This window comes from Pan paniscus, chromosome 2 (genome assembly GCF_029289425.2).
Source record: "Pan paniscus chromosome 2, NHGRI_mPanPan1-v2.0_pri, whole genome shotgun sequence".
In the NCBI taxonomy this organism is placed as follows: Eukaryota; Metazoa; Chordata; class Mammalia; order Primates; family Hominidae; genus Pan; species Pan paniscus.
Genome location: NC_085926.1, coordinates 41,744,407 through 41,760,508, shown reverse-complemented (window position 1 = coordinate 41,760,508; position 16,102 = coordinate 41,744,407). Strand labels below are relative to the sequence as shown.

General features: G+C 38.5%; 1 protein-coding gene across 9 annotated transcripts in view; it reads left to right on the top strand.

The window, feature by feature from the left end:
* The window catches only part of ULK4 (unc-51 like kinase 4), a 721,105-nt gene that overhangs the window by 161,777 nt on the left and 543,226 nt on the right, over positions 1-16,102 (top strand). For 6 of the 9 annotated variants that reach the window (XM_055109707.2, XM_034956180.3, XM_055109706.2 and 3 more), the window contains 2 exons: positions 1,116-1,277; positions 11,636-11,818. In XM_055109707.2, coding sequence (XP_054965682.1) covers positions 1,116-1,277; positions 11,636-11,818 — 345 coding nt within the window. The remainder of the gene's footprint in view (positions 1-1,115; positions 1,278-11,635; positions 11,819-16,102) is intronic. The other 3 variants (XM_055109709.2, XM_055109711.2, XM_055109710.2) reach the window with 1 other exon arrangement.

The following is a 16,102-nucleotide window of genomic DNA, read 5'->3' as shown; positions in this document are numbered from 1 at the left end:
GCATTTTTCCAACTACACATTTATTAGGTCTTTTGAAGACGTCCTACAGTTCACTGATGCTCTGTTTTCTTTTTTCTTTTTCAAGTCTTATTTCTTTCTGTGTTTATTTTGGATAGATTTTTATTGCTAGTAGCTATGTCTTCATGTTCACTAATCATTTAGTCTGTAGTGTCTAATCTGTTAATCCCATTCAGTGTATTTTTATTATAAGACATTGCATTATTTATCTCTAGAATTTTGATTTGGGTCATTTTTATATCTTTTGTTTCTCTCCTTATGTTTTTGCTTTCCTCTTCCTTCTTGAGTATGTGGACTACATTTATTATAGCCATTTAATATCTTTCTTCTAAGTCTATCAGTCATTTCTAGTGATTGAATTATGAATCATATGTTTTGGCTTCTTTGCTTGCTTGGCAGTGTTCAATTAGATGTTACTCACTGTGAATTTTATATCATTGGATGCGGAACTTTTTAAAATTTCCGTAAGTACTTCTGGGCTTTTCCTTGGACTCATGTATATTACCTGAAAACAGTTGAATCTTTTTGAGGCTAACTTTTTAGCACCGCTAGGACCATCCAGAATGGCTTTTCCTCTAGGATTAATTTCATCACACCACTGAAGCAATACCTTTCTTAGGACTCTCCTTGGTGTCCCTTATTTAGACAATCTTTCCACTCTGATTGATTGGTGCTCAGATTATTCCTAGGACTGGATGACTTCTGAGGATTATTCTGCCTGCTCCGTATGATTTTAAAATTATCTTCCAATTTTTATGTTATAGTTATTTTGTTTATTTTCCAGATTGTTTCAGCAGTAGTGTGTAGTGGTGTGATCACAGCTCACTGCAACCTTCATGTGAAATATTCCTAATTCTTTGTTTTATTAAAATATATGGAGAGTTATGTTATGATAGCTTGCTAGTGAATAACCAAATGATTATTTGTAATAGTTTCATAATGACCTGAAAGAGTTATCATTCCTCCCAAGGTGCATAACACATCCAGAGGCATGTTACTGTCTTGGTATCATAACATTATTTACAGTGGTCATAAAGAAATAACATGTATTTATTTCTCACACTAATTAATATTATTTTAATCTCCTTTCTCTATAGGAAGAGCGTGTTGTGAATCACATGGCAGCAAAAATTATTGAAAATGTCTGTACCACCTTTTCTGCTCAGGCCCAGGGCTTTATTACAGGAGAAATAGGACCCATTTTATGGTACCTATTCAGGCACTCCACTGCTGATTCTCTTAGGATAACAGCAGTATCGGTAAGATGAAGCATCTTTTGGGGGATATGTCTGGGTATCTTTAAACAGCAAGTTTGAAGAAAATATTAGAATAAGAATAAATTTAATTTAATAGGTAGGAAACTGAAATCTCAGTAATATTGAGAGAAATAATTTGATTTTCTTCTAAAAGAGAATTTTGAAAACTTGGAACTGGAAAACCTTGAGACTGAGAGAATTTCAATAAAACCTTGTTAGGACTATGGTATTATGGTTTCAAAAACTAATTAGTAAGTTTATTTATTTTGAGACAGAGTGTCCCTCTGTCATCCAGGCTGGAGTGCAGTGGTGTGATCTCGGCTCACTGCAATCTTTACCTCCCAGGTTCAAGCAATTCTACTGCCTCAGCCTCCCAAGTAGCTGGGACTACAGGCATGCACCACCAGGCCTGGCTTATTTTTTTGTATTTTTGTAGAGATGGGGTCTTGTCATGTTGCCCAGGCTGGTCTTGAACTCCTGACCTCAAGCAATCTGCCTGCCCTGGCCTCCCAAAGTGCTGGAATTACGTGGATGAGCCACCGCGCCCAGCCTTAAAAACAATTTAGAGGCGATAGTAGAAAACTGTGGCAGTATATAGGGTACAGGGTTTGGTTTGTTATATTTTTAGTGTTCCCTGACTTTTCCCTGTTAGCATCCCCATTCAGATTTTGTGTCAAATGAGTTTATCATGTGGTTCAGATGAATTCATTTTAATGTTCAAGCATCTGTGATTTTGGTGTTTTTGTGTTTTGATGGGTTGCCTACTACTTTACTCACATGGCTATAATAACTTGGTGTAAAGGATAATTATGTATAAAGATGTGTTAACATGCTTGTATCAATTTAATACTCTACTGAACAAATATAACCCTCTCTCCTATGATTTATTTAAATACCCCTTTGAGTTAGCAATCTCATCTGGGCTCTCAAACGCTATGTGGCATCCTTGTTGTATTTCTCTAGTTCAGCTCCCTCTTGCACTTCTCTCTGTGGCAGTTTCTTACTTTGTGTTCTTTCCTTATACCCTCAACCCCTCATTTTCATCACGTATCCTCACTCATGACTTTCCCTTTGCTGCCCAGGGAAAAGTGAAGACATCTGATGAGAACTATCCCAACTGCCTTCTGCCATATAAGTAGACCTATTTACCTGCACATCTGTCCTCTCTCAATTCTTTCCTTCCTGGTACCATTGACAAGCTGTTCCTTCTCTTTTCAGAGACAAACCTCTTCATGTTTCTCCAAGTCTTCCTGGTCCCTTCTTGGGAACCTAATTCAAATGGTTATTTTTGCCCTTTCCTGACTCTCAAATGTTTCCTTCTCTATTAGATCCTGCTAGTCAGCATTTAGGTGTTTAATTTACCACCCCTGCCCCCTCAACAACACGCACAATCTTGGCTGCATATCCCCCCATTCCTAGCCATACCTCTTTAAAGAGTTATTGCCACATAACTGTTGCTCTTTTCCGGCCCACTTTTCCCTTTTAGCCCAATCTGGTACTTTCCAAAAAATGCCACTGAAGCTAATCTTGCTTAGGTTACTAATAACTTTCATGTTGCTAAATCCTGTGGGTATTTATGGAAATTTTTCAGTTATGTTACCTATATAATCTTGAAGATCAATGGATATAAATCCTGCCCCTGATTATCATTAAGAAAGGATATATAGCATTGATTATACACACGTCTGTTTCAGGAGCCACATGTTTTCAAAATTACAAAAACCCACAACTAATTATGGTATTAATAATTACAGGTAAACAATCAGAAAGAGTTACAAAGTATACCAGTGAACTTTCTTGAGGCACCTTTGAATAATATTTTAAGACATTCATTTTAATCCTGAGCCTTTAGAAAAATCTGTCTTGTTTTAATTGGGCTTACTTTATAAAGATAACATTATACAGATTTTCATCCTTACGCTCAGCATGGTTTCTTTTTTTGGCAAAGTTTTTTTCAGTAGTTCCCACCAAAGTCTCATAACTTCTAGTCCTCCCCTTTTTCTTCTGATGCATCAAGTTTGACTCTTTTATCTTGGGCTTCTTATCACTTGCTCTTAGCATTTATCTGAATCATTAATTTTACATTGAAATTTTGCCAGTTGTCCCAACAGTGTCTCCTTTTTCTTTTCTGTGCAAAGATCCTGTTCAGGAGCATGGGTTGTATTTTCTTTTCTCTTTCTTTCTTTTTTCTTTTCTTTTCTTTTCTTTTCTTTCTTTTTCTTTTTCTTTTTGAGATAGAGTTGCGCTCTTGTCACCCAGGCTGGAGTGCAACAGTGTGATCTTGGCTCACTGCAACCTCTTCCTCCCAGTTTCAGGCGATTCTTGTGCCTCAGCCTCCTGAGTAGCTGGGATTACAGGCATCTGCCGCCACACCCAGCTGATTTTTGTATTTTTTAGTAGAGATGTGGTTTCACCATGTTGGCCAGGCTGGTCTTGAACTCCTGACCTCAGGTGATCCACCCGCCTCAGCCTCCCAAAGTGGTGGGATTACAGTCGTGAGCCACTGTGCCCCACCTGTATTTTGTTTTCATAGCTCTTTAGTCTCCTCCAGTCTGACACAGTTCTTCAGTTTTTGTATTTTTCACGTCATTTACAATTTTTAGAGTGCAGAGCTTTTGTTTTGTGGGGTGAAGCTTAACCTGGGTCTGTCTGTGTTTTCCTCATTAAACCTCCATAGCATCCATTGATGACTCTTAACTGTACCAGATACCTCTGGGGTGGTTGCCATGTGATGATTATCCGTTTGCGTCATTCTTTTTACATCGGAGGTTGGCAAATATTTTCTATAAAGGATCAGATAATAAATATTTTGGGTTTTGTAGGTCATATACAGTCTCTGTTGCATATTCTTTTGGTTTGTTTTGCTTTTCGTAACCCTTTAAAAATGGAAACACCTTTTTTTTTTTGCATTGATCATGAGCTATGCAAATGATTTTGATGGCCTTGTATATATAAGTTGGAATTCTATTTTGAGGAAGCACTTTCCTTTCTTCAGCATGCATGTACGTATTCATATCAGCATGGACTTGTGGATATAGATTTTATTCAGTGGGTTGTAATGTGATACTATTACTGCTACTGCTTATTGTTTGGGTGCTCTAATCATCCCAGATTTGGCGAGTGGGATCCCTTCACGATGACTTCTGTGTCCTTGGACTTATTTCTATCACTGAGCACTTCCTTAACTCCTGATACCACGTACCGTTCTGGGCTCCTTTTGTGCTTTTCCTGTGCCAGCCTTGGAATCAATCATTTCTCCAAGAAATCCTAAGTTTTTAGAAATGAAGATCTGGGTGCTCTTTGTGTTCATTCCCTGGGTGGTGTCATTGTTACTTCTCACTATTCAAAGCTAGATAAAATATATGTACCCATGCATAGACATTTATATTTTAAAAATGTCTGTCAATGTACACATTTGGAAAAAACCTCATTAATTTATATTTTAATTTGAATACCTCAGAATTCTTTCTAGTCTTCCCTCTTTCTTTCTTTTTGTTTTCCTCAAGACAGAGTGTTGCTCTGTTGCCCAGGCTGGAGTACAGTCATGCGATCTCAGGCCACTGCAACCTCTGCCTCCTGGGTTCAAGTGATTCTCCTGACTCAGCTTCCCGAATAGCTGGGATTACAGGTGCATGCCACCACATCCGGTTAATTTTTTTTGTAGTTTTTAGTAGAGAGGATGTTTCATCATGTTGGCCAGGCGGGTCTCAAACTCCTGACCTTGTGATCTGTCTGCCTTGGCCTCCCAAAGTGCTGGGATTACAGGCGTGAGCCACCATGCCTGGTCTAGTCTTCCCTCTTTCTGTGTTTGTAGAACTCTTCTCAGACAGAGAGAGACTGGGTTCTCATTATTCTCAATATACTTACTGATTTGTTCATTCAGTTCATTTGTTCCCCTTAGTGTAACCAGCTCCCATTCACTCCCCGCTGGAGGCCTCCTCCATATTACCCCAACCTCCCTTGCTGCTACCACTCTGCTTCCTTGGCCACTCCTCAGCTCAGCACGCTCTTTTCCCTCATTGACCTCCTTTCTCAGACTGACATATGGATACTGGGCGGGAAGGTTAGGAAGGAGCATTAAGGAAAGCAAAGGGCTAGACATCCTCTTTGATACTTTCCTTTCCCTTAAGTTCTTCCACTTTATTGTTTACAACCAGCTGATTAACTTGTCCTGTGATTCTAACTCATCAGCATCTCTCAGATCTGCTCACATCTCTCTGCAGCTGTATGGCTACTTCCATAATCCAGGCCACTGCCATCTCTCACCTGGACCACTGGAGTAGCTTGCTAAATGGTCTTCCAAAGTCCAGTTTTAGGCTCCACCAACTTGATTCTCCACACAAAATGAACTTCATAAAATCATATCTCTTCTTCTTACCTGCTTAAACTTTTCAAAGCTTTCAATTTTTTTGGAAGGGTTAGTAATACTTTATTCATAGTACTAGGTAGAAGTTGAAAATTGATGACCGCTTTAAGGTAATATTAATGTTTAAAGCAGCACATTTTGCTTAGTAAATTAGTTATGTTTATTTTATTATAATGTCATACATTTTAAACTCCTTGAAATCTAGGACTATGTTTTGTTTATCTCTCTCTGTTTGATACCAGGCCTGTTGATTGCAAGTTAAGATTTTTCTTGCAAAGATTAAGAGGGAGCATCCTGCCCTACGTGTGAGTAGAGGGCAGAGGTTAGTAAGATTAAACTCCCCTCTTTACTGGGAGACAAAGAGGAATAGGCCATAAGATTCCTGCTAATAACAAAAGGCAGGTGGGGGAACAGCATGAGATCATTATACAGTTACTCTAACATCATAATCTTAACAAAAAAAATTGCACCTGCACGGTTAACAGATTTACATGAGGATTTATTAAAGACTGAGGTTATAGGAACTGAGTATATGCATTTGGAAGATAATTCACACACATTCCTGGCAAGGAATGACAATTGCCTCCTCTCTGGGATGGCTTACAGAGCTGAATCTCCTTTTTAAGGTCTTTTTCGCTATTTACCTCTCAGGAGCACGTCTTGGAGGTTAATGGATACATTTGATGATACAGGTCAGAATTCTTAACATGACCTTCAGTATCTTGCATGATTTGGCCCTTGCCTACCTCTTCGGTTCCATCTTGTAACACTCCTTCCCTCCCTCAGTCTGTCTCCAAACTTACCTTCAGACATTTCCTAGGATTTCCAAGTATTTTTCTGCCTCAGGACCTTTCCTCCTTGCTGTTTCCTGTGCCTGGATGTTCTCTGCTGGTTTTTTACATGGCCAATTCCTTATTTCAGGTCTCAGCTTAAGTGTTACCTCCTCAATTAGGACCTCCCTGACTCTGCTCTCTCGCCTCTAATGAATGCAGCTTTATTTATTTAATGTATTTATACACAGGTTTGTGGGTTTTTTTTCTGTGTTTTTTTTTTTTTTTTTTTTTTTTTTTGAGGCAGAGTCTTGCTCTGTTACCCAGGCTGGAGTGCAGTATTGTGATCTCAGCTCACTGCAACCTCTGCCTCCTGGGTTCAAGCGATTCTCCTGCCTCAGCCTCCTAAGTAGTTGAGATTACAGGTGTCCACCATGCCCAGCCAATTTTTCTATTTTTAGTAGAGATAGGGTTTCACCATGTTGGTCAGGCTGGTCTTGAACTCCTGACCATGTGATCCACCCACGTCTGCCTCCCAAAGTGCCGGGATTACAGGCGTGAGCCACAGCGTCCGGCCTTATGCACAGTTTTTTCTCATTAATGTAAGTTCCAGGAAGACAAAAGTCCTGTTGTTCCTTTTCTGGGCACATGGTAGGTGCTCAGTAGATATCTGCTAATCAGATGAATGAATGAGCAGGTGGAGGATAGCAAGGCTTAGTGCTGAGGGAGCAAGCTCTACATGTTGTTCCACTTGTAACTGTCTCTATTTCCTGCCTGTCAGTGATTTTCTGACCTGTTTCTCCTAATGATCTCTTGGCTCCATAGATTGTTCTACACTAGTGTGTTCTCCACACCAGCAACATTAACATTTCCTGGGAACTTGATAGAAGTGTAGTTTTTTGGGCCCAAACCCAGACTTACTGCACAAGAGTCCCCCTGGGGAGAGGCCAGTAATCTCTATTTTAACATGCTTCCAGGTGATGTTGCCTGCTGATATTTAAGAACCACTGCCCTAGTCCTTGCAGCTCTTAAAATACACCAGTGTGGCTTAGAGTAAAATATAACTAACTTGTCCTTTCCACTCAGGCGTGGCAGCATTGGTAGGTATTGGTAGTTGGAAGGAGTGGACCTGACTTGGGGAATGTGTTGAATAGATAAAAGTGATTCTTAGACTTATTGGGATTATAGGGAAAATCTCTATAGGGACCATAGTGAGAACCAGAGAAACCTGTAGAGTTAGATTGAGTAAAGTGGCTCCTATGAGAGAGGTAGCTGAAGTAATCATAATTACTGAAGTGCTGAGATGAAAAGGTGTCAAAAAGTGAAGAAGTATGCAGGATAGTGGTTCTCACTGGGGTTGGAGGGGAGCTTTTCAAGCAACATTGACTACTTCCTCTTCTCTGTCCACCCCCTGCCCCTATTCTGATATATCTTAAGATCTCTCAGGGGTCAGATAAGAGTGTGTGTAGTTTGAAAAACCTCCCAGGGTAATTTCATATGACATCAAAAAATCATTTGAAATACCAAAAAGAAATGGTTCTTAAACCTTTTCTTCCTTGGTGATTCTGCTCATATGTTTCTAACAGATATGCAGCCTTCAATTTTGAGTGAGTCTGTTTCTTGGAAACTGCTTTTATTGAACAGACTGTAAGAAAATTCAAATTCTGGAGGTAACACTAAATGTTCTTTTCGAAGTAAATTTTGAAGTGAATTTTGAACTGGAACAGTTTTTTCCAGTTTTAAAATATAATCTCAGACTCTATTTTTTTGTTGTTGTTGGTTTTTTTTTTTGAGATGGAGTTTCACTCTTGTTGCCCGGGCTGGAATGCAGTGACATGATCTTGGCTCATTGCAACCTCCGCCTTCTGGTTTCAAGTAATTCTCCTGCCTCAGCCTCTGGCATAGCTGGGATTACTGGCACCCGCCAGCAGGTGCGGCTAATTTTTGTATTTTTAGTAGAGATGGGGTTTTACCTTCTTGGCCAGGCTGGCCTGAAACTCCTGACCTTGTGATCCGCGTGCATCAGCCTCCCTGAGTGCTGGGATTGCAGGCGTGAGCCACTGCGCCCGACCATACTCTATTTTAATAAGTAAATGTTTAAAAACCACATCACTGAAGATCAGATTTGATTTGATTTCTTTTCTTTTGATTCAGAAAATACAAGTACTAGTGTGCTGTTAAGGCTCTGTACATCTTCTCAGTTGCTCAGAAGCTTTCAACCGAGTTTGATATTTAGAAGTGAATTAAAGAGTATTTTCTGCATGAGCTTTTCAAAATGGAAAGAATGTTCGCACAGCATTCTGAAGAAGATCCATTCCAGTTGCCCAGAAGTAGTCTGGGAAAATCTTTTATTAAGAAATTTCCCCATCATAACTGGATAGGGATTTTATAACAATGGAAAGTTGATTTTGCAGTGCCAGGTCCTCCAAGAATTGTTATAGTGCTAATGAGACTTACTGTTGTGCTGTGTTGAAGTCATTGAATCCTAATTTGCTAGAAAAATTCTGATCTTTAAGGACATCACTTCAAATGATCTTTTTTTTTTTAAAAAAATACTTGGATTAGGAAAATAATTAAACAATACTGTTTTGATTTCATAAACAGCAATTTTAGACTCACTTTTAAAACTTTCACAATTTTTATTTTTTAATTAAAGATTACTTTCTATACACACACACATACACACACCCCTACCTCTCAAAATTTTAAAATCATAACCAGATTTTTAGAAGTGAATTCATTTTTCTGTTGTGTGACATAGAGAAAAAAATAAAGTGAATTCATTTTTAATATTCCTCTTTTCAGATATTACTACTATTGATACTTTTCTACCAAAACTCATGCAATTTGGAATTTAGATTTGAAGAACCCTAGTTTCATATTTCCTAAACCATGGTATCTGATTTACCCATCTGTAGCTTTTTTGAAAGAGGACACACTGAAAAGTTATTTGAAAAATGCCCAAAGCAGAGTTTAATTATTTGATGGGATTTCATTCTGATATGGATATCTCCAAATGAATAAAAATCCCTGGTATATGTTTGAAATGGAGTCAATGATTATTAATTCTGTAGGTGTTTGTAGAATTTTATAGGTGTTTCATATGATAGTTCCACAAGGAAAGGGACTTGTTTTTAGGGAGAAGTATATAGTTGGTGCTCTACAAATGCTCATTTTTTCAGTGCATTTATTTACTTGTTTATTTCAGAAATGGCAGTAAATGTATAGAGTATTAATTTAAAAATCTCCCATAAATGTTTATTTCAATACAAGTAAAAAAGTATCTAATATAGTCATTGGCATTGGAGTGTTACTTTAAATATTACTATAAAATAATATGCATTTACTGGAAAAATTTGAAGGGTATAAACGTGAAAGATCGAAGGTTCTTCGTGGCCCCATTCCTACCTCCCATCTCTCAGTCCTGCCCTCAAGAGGAAGCATCTGGAAAAAGTCCTAGATTTTCCTTGATGTGAGTTATATTTACCTTTTCCTTTCTGGCTATAATAAAGTCATCTTAGCATTTTCATAAAGATTGAGGCTGGGTGCAGTGGCACATACCTGTAATCCCAGCACTTTGGGAAGCCGAGGTGGGCAGATCATCTGAGGTCAGGAGTTCGAGACCAACCTGGCCAACATGCTGAAACCCTGTCTCTACTAAAAGTAACACAAATAGGCCAGATGCGGTGGCTCATGTCTGTAATCCCAGCACTTTGGGAGGGCAAGGCAGGCAGATCACGAGGTCAGGAGATCGAGACCATCCTGGCTAACACGGTGAAACCCCGTCTCTACTGAATAACATTTAAAGGAAGATTATTCTTGGAGAGAAAAAGGTTTTTAATTTTTTTCTAAGATGTTTAAGAAAATGGAAATATTTTTCAAAGTCTTTTTATGTTTTTTATATATCCCTCTCTCCTGTCCCTCCTCTTGACATCATTATTTCTAAGATATTTAAGAAAATGGAAATATTTTTCAAAGTCTTTTTATGTTTTTTATATATCCCTCTCTCCTGTCCCTCCTCTTGACATCATTATTTCTAACAATTTGTTTTATATTTGATCTTTTTATTATTAATTAAGGTTATAAATCTGTTTAAAATATAAATCAGGGAGAAGGAGCTTATATGATATTATAGTGAGTATTTTTATAAAACTATTCATAGCTTAAGCTTATTTCTCTCTTTGGAGTCACTCATGTACACACAGAATATCATCATGTCTTTCTTTTCCTTAAAAACTTTCAAGGTCTTCCCTTTCCTTATGGCATAAAATTTAAAGTTCCTAGCTTTGTTGACCAACTCTGGCTCCAGCCTGCTTTTCTAGATAGATCATAAGGTTTTCTTCTTTCCTACTGTGTACTTCTTTTTCTACACCTGATAAATGTTCTAATTGCATCAGACAGCTTACGTCTTTATGTCTCCATGTGAATACTTGTTCTATTCTCTCAAGTTTGAATCTTTTTTTAACTCACTTTTTCACCTATTTCCCATCTACCCTTCAAAAACTGGCTCAGCGTCATCTTCTTTATGTACCTTTTGTTGACTTTTTCTTCCTTTCCAAGCACGATTAATTGAGCCCACTTCTATTCCAACACTTAATACATTCTATTAGCTGATTTTAAGTTTCATGTCTAATAGTCTGAGAGCAATTTAGGAACGGTCTAGGTTCTGATTATATCGGTTTAATTTCCTGCTTTGCTACTTACTAGCTATATGCCTTTGGGCAAGTTACTTAACTACTGTATGCTTTAGTTTTATCATCTATAAAATGAGGATAATAATACTACCTTTCTCATAGTTGTTAGAAGAATTAATTGAGGTAATCTTCAGATATTTACAGATAGTGTTTCTCACATTATAAATGATAAATGTTAGATGTTCACTTTTACAACTGTTTTTCAGCACTTAGTTCATTGTCTGCAGGTGTTTGATAATGTGTTTTATCAACTAAAGGGACATTTTTCTATATAGGTTTATGAATTTATCAATTTAATGGTTATTACTACAATAGTCTCTAGTGTTTTAAAACAACCTTAGCTTTTATTGGCAGCCAGATTGTTTTATTTTTAAGTTTGTTGAAAATTGCCAACTTTCTTGTGCCAAAATAAGTAATAAAAGAGCCAAGTAAGCACCTTCTACTCCTTGACACAGAAGCATGTGTTACCTTTCAGGGGAATGATTGATGCACTTGGAGTTGCCTGACAGATCTGTTCTCTTGTCTTTGTAGGCCTTGTGTAGAATCACTCGCCATTCTCCTACTGCCTTCCAGAATGTTATTGAAAAGGTGGGACTGAACTCAGTAATAAACTCCCTGGCCTCTGCCATCTGCAAAGTTCAGCAGTACATGTTGACCTTATTCACTGCCATGTTGTCCTGTGGGATTCATCTTCAAAGACTAATCCAAGAAAAGGTTTGACTTAGATTTTACCTGTTACTCTACATTAAAAATTGTTTTCTTCTGCAATTTTAGTGGTTCCACAAGTAATGTCATGTTTGTAGAATTCATTTTTCATCCCAAGAGGCCTTTTTGAACTTTGCCAAACCTTTGTACCACAGAATGTTCATCTGAACATGTTATAAGAGCCTTTTAGTGATTAAAATAGAAATTCTTTAAATGGCTTCTGCCTACTTGTCCCATTTCAGTAATGTTAAACTGAAAATGTCTCAGTCCTTCTTCCTATATGCTGGCATTTCTTATCCCTCACCAACTCCAGCTTCCATCTCTTTCTCCCATGGCCTTTGCCTTTTTTAGGGGGAGGAGTCCCTTTATATTTTTCTGCTTGCTCTGACCTAGTTTTATTCCTTTCCTTGTAATACTCTGCCAGTTGAAATTATAGAGCCCCCATTCTGTTTTTAACCTATCCTCTTCTAGTCCTTTATATGCCTTTATTATATATACAGTAGAGTTTGTAAGTACTAAATTCGTATCACAGAACTGTATAGTGATAAACAGGGCTCTCTAGTAGCCTTTCTCAAAGTGTCTTCTCTAGTCCCTTGTTAAAGAGTGATCCCTGGACCAGCAGCATTGACATCACCTAGAAGCTTGTTGGAAATGCAGACTTTTAGGCCCCATGCAGACCTTCTGAATCAGAATCTACATTTTAGTGAGATCTCTAGGTGATTTGTTTGAACTTTATGCTTTGAGAAGCTTTGCTTGAGAATATTAGTGTTTGATGATGTGTTAACAGGTAAAAAATAAAGTAGGCCTGGCTATATATAAATTTGGAAAGCAATGATTCAAACTTAGAAATATTTTCAGTTGTACAATTTTTCCCAGTTTTTAATATGCTAATGTGTATTGTGATTGTGAATTCTCATGAGGGGAAAGTAGTATGCAGCATTATTTCAACCAGTCATTTTTTTTTCTTTTTTTTTTTTTTTTTGAAACGGAGGCTCGCTCTGTCGCCCAGGCTGGAGTGCAATGGTGTGATCTCAGCTCACTGCAAACTCCGCCTTCTGGGTTCATGCTGTTCTCTTGCCTCAGCCTCCTGAGTAGCTGGGACTATAGGTACCCGCCACCACGCCTGGCTAATTTTTTGTTTTTGTATTTTTAGTAGAGACGGGGTTTCACCGTGTTAGCCAGGATGGTCTCGATCTCCTGAACTTGTGATCCGCCCTCCTTGGCCTCCCAAAGTGCTGGGATTACAGGTCTTTTTTTCTATAAGAGGTAGAGAGGTGTACCTTTCAATTCAGAGTTTTGCAAAACATGGTGAAGGTAACACTGCTTAGAAGTGTGGAATGGAACCACTTAAATACACTGTTTACCATGCTTCTTCTGCTTTAAATGAAACACATTAAATTTTGGTTTTTATAATGAAACTTAAAATTTCAGTAACTATTATGAATAACTCTCAGATTTGCATAGTAAACTTAATCTTTGGAAGTCCAAATAGAGGTAAACCACTTCTTGTCTTTAATTATTCTGATTTAGATTCTGCTAAGAAATTTGTGCCTCAGAGACAGTATTTTTTTCTAACAAATCTATGTGTCTAGTTTTTGCTATTAAATTTTCACTCATTAAATGTTCTTATTGTTATATTAGAAAAAGTAATACTTGAATAATTTTACCAGGTAATCCGTGGTTAGAGAGGCTGAGAGTTTTAGAAGAATTTGTGTGTGTGTGTGTTTTACCTTCAGCACAGGCATGGATTGATTAAGTTTCAAATATAGTATTTCACAAAAGCAGTAAAATAGGTTGTTATGTTAATATAATTTTAATTATTTATCATACATAACTACTATTCCACATGTCTTAAGGAAATGAGCAATTGTATGGCGTGATAAACAGTCTTTTACTTTTGATTAGTATTGGTACATTAAAAAAGTTTTTATTGTGGTAGATAACACATAACATAGAACTTATAATTTTAACCATTTTTAAGTGTACAGTTCAGTAGTGTTAAATATGTTCACATTGTTGTGAAACAGATCTCCAGAACCTTTTTATCCTGCAAAACTGAAAGTCTATACACATAAAACATTTTGGGTGGTGGTGGATGTTATTTGAATCTTCTATTTTAGAGTCCCCTCTGACACTGAATTGGCAGGGGGAAGAAGGGTGCTGCATTGATGTTGCTGGGTTGGGATGGAAGCACAGATCCCCAGTGGACTGCTTTTGCCACCTCAGGAGGTAGAAGAGCTCCTCATTACTGCTGGGTGAGAGTGCGAGGTCAGGCTTTCCACCAGGACTCCTCTGATGCTACCCTGGCTGCTGAGGGGAAGGGATCCTCATCATTGCCTCCACTGATGCTGGTGGAGTGGAATGGATGCCTCATCACTGGGGAAACATTGTACAGCATGGTGGAGGACTTTCTATCGTTGGGTTGGGATGAAAGCCCCAGCTCTCTGCTTGGTCTTTTGTGACTCCACTCTGGCAGGGGATAATGCTGGGGCACCTTGCCATGGTCACATGAGGTTGGAAGTCTAGGCTCCCTACTTGCTCTTTGCTGGTGGGGTTGGGGTGTGGTTTTTCCATGGTGCTTGGCTGAAGTAGAGTAGCTATTTTCTAAAAATTTTCTGTCTTGCCAGGCTGCCCCTCTCTTGGTCCTTTGGTTTGAGAGAGCTGTTTTTTTCTTGTGTATTTGTGTATGTATACCTGTTGGTGCTTCTAGGCCCTTGGATTTTTCAGCACCCAATCTGGGATATAAGAGGCAAAAAGACAACTCAGTGAATGCCTTGCTGTGTTGATCCTCAGGTTTCAAGGCCCCTAGCTGGTCTTCTGCCTTCTTTCCAGGTATCTGTCATCTTATATTTGTTTTATATATATTGTCCAGGGTTTTTGGCTGTACTTAGTAGTAGGAATAGAGAGAAGTGCATCTTCTCTCTCTTGTCTTCTAGTTTTTTAAATGTGTCTGTGACACCTCAATAATGTACAATGAATTTCTATTTAGAGTTCAAGATTCTATTTTAATAAAAAGATTAACAATTAAAAAATTTACAATTTATTGAACATTTGCTTTTTTTTTTTTTTTTTTTTTGGAGACAGGATCTCACTCTGGTTGCCCAGACTGGAGTGCAGTGGTGTGATCTTGGCTCATTGTAGCCTTGGCCTTCTGGGCTCAGGTGACCACCTCAGCCTCCTGAGTAGCTGGGACTACTGGCGTGCACCGCCATGTCTGGCTAATTTTTGTATCTTTTTGTAGAGATGGGGTCTTGCTATGTTGCCCAGGCTGGTCTTGAACTCCTGGATTCAGGTGATCCCCCGTCGCAGCCTCCCAAGGTGCTGGGATTACAGGTGTGAGCCACCATTCCTGGCCCTGAATGTTTACTTTGGGCCAAATGATTTTCAACTCTGAATCTTTCACAGATGAGACAGTGTGTTGAGTAATTTTGTCGAGTTCTTGGAGTGTATAAGTGCTAGATATAAGTGCTTATGCCCTAACAGGAGGGGCTGATAATAAACAAGAAAACGCAGTAATTTGGGATAGTTTTAGTGTCCTGAAGAACATAGAACAGGGTATGTGATAGAGTGACTGTTAGGGGCAGTGTGCAGGTGGAGTGGAGCCAGACATTATTAGCCTAGGTTAGGTTGGAGAACAGTCAGGGAAGACCTCTCTGAGAAGGTGCATTCTGGCCTTGGATGATAAGAAAGAGCTTGGAATGTGAAGATCTAGGGGAAGAACTTTGTGGTTCAGCCTTCCTGAAGTGTGAGAGATCTTAGGGAGATGTGGGAAGAGAAAGAAGGTCATCAGGGTTGGAGCACAGCCAGCAGGGAGGAAGGGACATGGAAGAACCTGGGCAGTTGGAAGAAGACCCAGCTCAGGTAGGGTCATGATATTGGCCTTCCTAAGGGGTTTTAGTGCAATGATCATTGTCTTATTGTTACTTAAAGAAAACTGAGTGTCGTCTATACCTGTCTATACATGTGTGTTTGAGGTGCAGATTTACCAGCCTTATTGTTGATAGGTTAGAATGAGTGGAAGAGGAAGAGACCCAGGAGCAAATACAAAGTTGCTTCCTGTTGAACAGGGAGAAGGAATTCTACGTGTTGTTTTTTGGCGGGATTGACGCTCATATATTATGGTCTTTTACAATGGAAACCCAGCCTCCAAAAGAGTTCCATTCCCTTCCTTTTAAATAAAAGAAATTACTATTTGCTACAGAAAACTTAGAAGACTCTAAAGAAGAAAACAAAATTAGCTGGAATCTTACTACCCAGACATAATTTTTGTTAACATGTTGGTTTATCTCTTTC